Genomic DNA, 7,143 nt, shown 5'->3' on the forward strand with positions numbered 1-7,143 from the left:
ACAGAGATGGGATAGTTTAGGAGGAATGTAAATAGAAGGTGGTTTATAAAGGGCAACCAAATGTGTTAATTGCTCAGTCATGTCCAAATTTGAGACCCCATGAGCCTGCCAGGCTCCTTTGTCCATGGGGATTCTCCAGCTAAGAATGCTGGAGTGGGTTGCCATGCCCTCTTTCAGGGGATCTTCCTAACTCAGGGATCAAACAAACCCAGGTCTCCTGCATTGCTGAAGGATTCTTCACTGTCTGAGCCACCAAAGGATTGCTTAAAAGGCAACCAAAAACACTGAAATTCGAATTGGAACTATAGAAAATGGAAAACTCCTTCTCTCTAAACTACAGGTTTCCTCCCTTTTAAAAGATGAAATATTCCAAGTATACAGGGGAAAAAGGTAATAAAATTGGTATCCTTCTGGGTTTTGTATATAAATCCCAACAACACACGTCTCCTACTGTTGTGTAGTGTCCTCCCACACTGAATAGGACTGACATGTGTAACCAATAGGATATTATAGAAATGAGAGTGTTAGTTTCAAGATATTGTGGTTTTCAGCTTGCCTTGTCCTGGATCACTCTCTCTGGGGAAGACTACCCTCATGTCGTGAAGACACTGAAGCAGTCCTATGGAGAAGTCCCTGTGGTGAAGAGCAAAGGCTACGTGCCAACAACCAGCACTAACTTGCCAGGCATGTGAGTGATCCCCCTTGGAAGTGAATCCTCCAGCTAAAAATCAAGCATTCTAGAGAGGGAGGTAGAAGGGAGGGTCAGGATGGGGAACACAGGTACACCTATGGCTGATTCATGTGAATGTACGGCAAAAACCACCACAATATTGTAAAGTAACTAGCCTCTCAAGCATTCCGATAACGGCATCCTCAGTCAACATCTTTACTGAAACCTTGAGAAATCCTGAGTCAGAACCATTCAGCCAAGGTGCTCCTAAATTCTTGACCCTCAGAAACTGCATGAGGTCATACACATATATTTTTTTAATATGCATATATTAAGCCACATATACATATATTAAGTGTTTTATATACATATTATTAAGTTTTAGGGCAATAGATAATGGCATTGCAAATACCTATGTACCCATCACCCAAACTGTCATAACTCTTTATTACATATCTTTTCTTAAAAATACAGCCACACACACCCCCCAAACAAACAAAACATCCTGTCCCTGCTTTATGCCTCAGGACTCAAAAAGCAACATGGCACACCATAGTGTGTGCTCTTCCCCTGAAAAAAATCTGCATTGGCTTGATTTCCCAGGCTCCAGCCTAGCTTCCTCTCTTGTATGGCAAGAGAGATTTCAAAGGTGTCTTCAGTCAGCTCTAAAGACAGCCTCTCTGCAAGTTCAATAGTAAGGCGAAGTCCTACCTTTATCTGGGCACTAATTCATTAAGGTTCCCATCCGTGCTATATAGGCCTCCATCTGCCTTCCCCTGGGGCCTGTGGTTTCTGGCTACATCACGGGTTGCTGCGCTTGGCCTGTAGTGCCTCCCAACAGAGCTCTCTGTCATGTCTGTGGACTTAATCAGGAGTTGAGAACTATTAACATTCTCTAGGTTTACAGGATTTACTGACTAGGGAAAGAACTGGCAAAATTTTTCTCACCTCTATCCTCAACTTTTCAGACCTTTATAATCCATGTGCTTCCTGAACTTCTTAAATGTATTTTCTCTATGCAGAGAATTTAGCCTCTCTTTTATAGTGGGCTTTAGATGTAGCCACACTATGTATTGGGAAGAATGTAAACTATGCCCAGTGCTACAAATTGTAACTTTGTCCTAACCTTTGCAAGTGTTGCCATTTCATCCCTTGTAAAGCAGCTGTTCTTCCACAGGTGTTAAGGATTACTCTTCAATTATTCCCTGAGTTTTGTTGGTCAGCAGGAATTCTGATCCTGCAACTTCCCTCCTTCCATCATTACAGGGTAGGAAACAGTTTTTACATCTTTCTGCTCAAATATTCACCCAACCAAATGTTTACCTGTTCTAAAGTCATTGATTCTGATAGGTTAGCAGGCCTCTTCACACAGCATAGTTGTAGGATATTAAAAACTTTCCCAAACCTATAATTACCTTATAACCTCAAAAACGACTACCAAAATCACTATCTGAAATTTGCATCTTTCCAAGGCCTCTGAGCTAGATTTCAACAAAATACTGGTTGAAATGATGTTAACAGACCAGTTTCAGAGGACAGCTCTTCTGCTTTACCTTCGAGTACACCTTCCTCCCAGAGATACCTGGAGCAAAATCCTTGATATTACTTCCAGTGGCAGGCTTTTAGGTGTAGGAGTGAAAAGTATTTCTTGGAGAAACCAATTTAGAAGAAGCACAGAACTCTTTCTTAAAATCTTTACTTTTGAGACAGGACATAAGTGTTACAGACACACATGGAAAAGCAATACATGATCACTGTTGAAAGCGAAGACAATCTCGTCAGAAAGTTTTTATGCCTGTCAGCTATGCTGAAGCTGAGTATGACATGCTGCAGGGCTCAAAGGAATGGTAATTAGTATTCCTCTCCTTCTTCCTCTCCCTCTCCCTCAACAGAATCCACACCAACCTCCTCATAATCCTTCTCAAGGGCAGCCATGTCCTCACGGGCCTCAGAAAACTCTCCTTCCTCCATGCCCTCACCCACGTACCAGTGAACAAAGGCACGCTTGGCATACATCAGGTCAAACTTGTGGTCCAGGCGAGCCCAGGCCTCAGCGATGGCTGTGGTGTTGCTCAGCATGCACACAGCTCGCTGTACTTTGGCCAGGTCTCCACCAGGTACCACAGTGGGAGGCTGGTAATTAATGCCAACCTTGAAGCCAGTGGGGCACCAGTCCACAAACTGGATGCTGCGCTTGGTCTTGATGGTGGCAATGGCAGCATTGACATCTTTGGGAACCACATCACCACGGTACAACAGGCAGCAGGCCATGTATTTACCATGGCGAGGGTCACATTTCACCATCTGGTTGGCTGGCTCAAAGCAAGCATTGGTAATCTCTGCTACAGAAAGCTGTTCATGGTAGGCTTTCTCAGCAGAGATGACAGGGGCATATGTGGCCAGAGGGAAGTGGATGCGGGGATAGGGCACCAGGTTGGTCTGGAACTCTGTCAGATCCACATTCAGGGCTCCATCAAACCTCAGGGAAGCTGTGATGGAGGACACTATCTGGCTAATAAGGCGGTTAAGATTTGTGTAGGTTGGGCGCTCAATGTCGAGGTTTCTACGACAGATGTCATAGATGGCCTCATTGTCTACCATGAAGGCACAATCAGAGTGCTCCAGGGTGGTGTGGGTGGTGAGGATGGAGTTGTAGGGCTCAACGACAGCTGTGGAAACCTGGGGGGCTGGGTAAATGGAGAACTCCAGCTTGGACTTCTTGCCATAATCGACAGAGAGACGTTCCATCAGCAGGGAGGTGAACCCAGAACCAGTTCCCCCACCAAAGCTGTGGAAAACCAGGAAGCCCTGAAGACCCGTGCACTGGTCAGCCTGTTAAAAAAGAGGAATAGAGAAAACATAGTTATTGCTCTTTGTGATGTCATCATAGTAAAGATTTTCACTTTTCATATTAATTCCAAAGAATTAGATTGCATTTTGACAGAAACTTTTGAAATGTAGACCTTCCTTCAATTACTCAGCATTTCTTTATTAAAAATATCTTCATGAATATTTATCAAAAGACATCAAATAGTCCATATTTTAATTGAACTTTTAAAAAACTATAAAGGAATAATTAACCTCACTAATGCATTTCAGTTGTGTTTGAAAAAAAAAAGAGCATATTTCAAATATCTCCCTTAGGTTCATCAATTTACTTTATTCTTGAGAATAAGCATACCAGTTTCCGAATTCGGTCCAAGACGAGGTCAATGATCTCCTTGCCAATGGTGTAGTGACCTCGGGCATAGTTATTGGCAGCATCTTCTTTGCCTGTGATGAGCTGCTCAGGGTGGAAGAGCTGGCGGTAGGTGCCAGTGCGAACCTCATCTGGAAAAGGAAAATGAAGCAGCCACCCATCACTAACAACTCACATAGGTCTGCTCCACCCCAGGGTATCAGTGGGGCCCACAGGACACACCTCCTGTCCCAGACCCCCAGGATTCTCATTGAAGCTACTGAGGTCAACTCACCAATGACTGTGGGTTCCAGGTCTACAAACACTGCCCTGGGCACATGCTTGCCAGCGCCCGTCTCACTGAAGAAGGTGTTGAAGGAGTCGTCTCCTCCCCCAATAGTCTTGTCACTTGGCATCTGGCCATCAGGCTGGATGCCATGTTCCAGACAGTAGAGCTCCCAGCAGGCATTGCCAATCTGGACACCAGCCTGGCCAACGTGGATGGAGATGCACTCACGCTGTGGGAGAGAGAAAAAAAACGCATTAACACACACACACACAAAACCCACAAGACATTTAACAAAAATGCTAAATGTTTACGGAAACCTAATCTTAAATTTCCTTTTAAAATGGAATGCTTTTTAAAAAAATCTAGGGTAGGTGGGCTATACTTCTGACGTACATTGCTTTTAATTTCCTTTCACCGTGTAAATCGGGAAGGCCTCTTTTTAGACCAAGAGCAGAGCTTAGTCATTGCTTCCTCCTTTGAGGATCAAGATAAAGAGGAGGTCATCCATCTAGCGCCCAGGGCCCAGAATGCCATTTTAGAGTAGGTGGCCAGATTTCCGGGCAGCTCCCAGCACAGGAAGCACGTGGCCAGAGCAGTGCAGAGGAAATGCCTGGCCGCAGGGACGAGGGGTGGGGCTCTGCGGCAAAGGATGAATGAGCAATTCAGGGCGCGCACCCGCGCCCCTCTGCGGTTCGCGGAGTCGCGCAGCTGCAGAAGCTCTTAAAAGCCACGTCTGCAGAAGCTCAGCCATGGCCAACGATCTTCGCTTCGTGCAGGCGGGAAGCTCAGTTCAGTACCTCCATATCTGTCACGACGCAGCAGGGGATTATCGGAGACCCAGATCCGATTTCTATTACCTCAAAACCCCCCACCGCCACCACCTGCTCCCACACGCACTCCTAAGACAGCGGAGGGCAGGAAGAGACAGATGGCCTCTACAGGCTGCTGAGAGTTAGTTGTCCTAAGATATTGGTGCAGTGCAGCACATCGATAAGGAGTCCTTTTCCACATTCACCTTACTCTTGATTTTTTAAACGAGAACCCAGGGTAACAGGAGATAGGCCCTCCAGTCATGGACCTGCAGCGCCCAAGCGCGCATGCGCATACTGCAGTGGCGGGCTCCCGGCCACTCCCAGGCGGGAAGGTAACGGTCGCGCGTGCGCAGTTCCTTCCCGCCTCCGGTTTTCGTGCTGAGGAGGAAGTGAGGGAGGGGAGAGCGCGCGCGCGCGCTCGCTAAAGCCTGGGGACAATCTAAGGGGCGGAGGGGGATGGGAATGCGCGGGAAAAGACTGCAGGGTATTGGAGGCGCCTAACCCAGAAGCTAGGACTAAATGAGAGCGCCAACAATGGTGAAGGAGAACCAGTGTCCCGCCATCCTATTCTACAGTCCCAGAAGAAAAGGCGGTGGCGCCCTTCCTCCTGGGCCCCAGCCTTTCTCCATAAATCGAGGTCTATCTACTCTCACCCTCGGCTCCCTCCTCGCTCTTCGCCCTCCTAGTGGACGGCGGTGGGGCCAGCCCTCTCCAGCTAGAAACCCTTGGTGCTCCCCCGGCTCGTTTCCCCCCGTTTTCCCCAGCGAAGTCGACGGTCCACTCACCATGGTGGCTATGGGTCAGCAGGCGCAGGCAACAGGAGTAGACACGGGTCCCGGTTACCGTCCCCGACAAGCTAAGAGTCGAGGTAAGTAACGCACTGGAGCGGGGGCGGTGCGGGAGCCACTTAAGTAGCGGTCCGGGGAGGGGCCGGCAGGCAAAGGCGGTGCCAGGGCCGCAGGCCCCTCCTCCGCCCGAGAGCACCCACTAGGCGCCCGGCTCAGCCGCCGCAGAGGCGGGCTCCTGGCCCCGAGCCACCTCCCCGCGCCGGCCGTGCGGGGCGGGGTCCGCCGCGCCTGCGGACAGCGAGCTCCGGTGCTGCAGTCTTTGGCGCATGGCTGCCGGGGCCTGGGCGAGGGTGAGGATGGGGGTGGGGCGCAGGTTTGGAAGAAACCAACTTGGGGATGAGGGCTCGATTGCCGTTATTTTGGGCGAATCCTAAGATTTAAGAAGTCTGCACAGTGTTAAAGATGAAGCACCATGAAATGCAGAAACTTCTGGTCCAGATAACTCAGCTGATTATTTCCACCTTGTCATCATTTGTCGATGAGTTTTGTTTTTCTCTTCCCAGTTTCTTTAAAATGGCAGTACAGAATGCATTTACCTGATCTTGTGGAGGAGCAAGTTTTAGAAAAAATTGAATAGTTTTACTTGGTTTACTTGTTCTTTAAACTAAAGGCCCCAAATAGTATTTCAGTCATTTAAAGAGTAAGCACCTAAGCACTGAAGAACTGAGCTGTTAAAAGGGTAGTGTAGGCCCCATTTTTAGTCGGAAACCAACCAACTTTATGAAACAGCTCTAGGGCCTTTTAGAACGGGAGATTTAAAGACACGTTTCAAATTGGGTAGCCGAATTGAAGAAGTGAGGACAGAAACTTGGGGAGAGAGGAAATTGTTTATCAAAGATGTTAGGAGGTAGAGATTGCTTGGGCTAGAGTTGGTTTTTTGTGTTTTTTTTTTTCCGGGGGCGGGGCGCGTTGCTGCGGTGGGTCATCCTTGCTGTATATGGGTTTACTTTAGTTGCGGTGATGGGAGGCTTCTCATTGCGGTGGCTTCTCTTGGGGACTGAGGGCTCTAAGGCGTGAGGGCTTTAGTAGTTGTGGCTTTCAGGATCTGGGGAGTTGGGGGACTGAGTAATTACTGGCAGTTGGGCTCAGCCACTCTGAGGAATGTGCGATCTTCCCAGACCAGGGGTCAAACTCATGTCCCCTGCATTGGCGGACAGTTCTTAACCACTTAATCGCCAGGGAAACCCTAGTTTTGTTAAACTCTTCTTTTTTTGACATACAATGTAATTGACATACAATATTACATTACTTTCAAGTGTACAGCATTGTGATTTTACATTTATATACATTGCCACTCTTAAAACAACCAGTTGTTTAACCAGCAAGATGGGTTTATTTAGGAACAG

At 47.7% G+C, this 7,143-nt stretch overlaps 1 protein-coding gene across 1 annotated transcript; it reads right to left on the reverse strand.

Moving 5' to 3' along the window:
* Positions 1–2,349: 2,349 nt before the first annotated feature.
* Positions 2,350–5,946, reverse strand: TUBA1B (tubulin alpha 1b). Its single transcript, XM_043447214.1, has 4 exons — positions 5,735–5,946; positions 4,144–4,366; positions 3,852–4,000; positions 2,350–3,502 (listed from the first exon to the last, which is right to left on the reverse strand). The coding sequence occupies exons 1-4, from the start codon at positions 5,735–5,737 to the stop codon at positions 2,522–2,524; spliced, it is 1,356 nt and encodes a 451-aa protein (XP_043303149.1). The 5' UTR covers positions 5,738–5,946; the 3' UTR covers positions 2,350–2,521.
* Between the last annotated feature and the right edge of the window lie 1,197 nt (positions 5,947–7,143).

Source organism: Cervus canadensis, chromosome 25 (genome assembly GCF_019320065.1).
Source record: "Cervus canadensis isolate Bull #8, Minnesota chromosome 25, ASM1932006v1, whole genome shotgun sequence".
Classification (NCBI taxonomy): domain Eukaryota; kingdom Metazoa; phylum Chordata; class Mammalia; order Artiodactyla; family Cervidae; genus Cervus; species Cervus canadensis.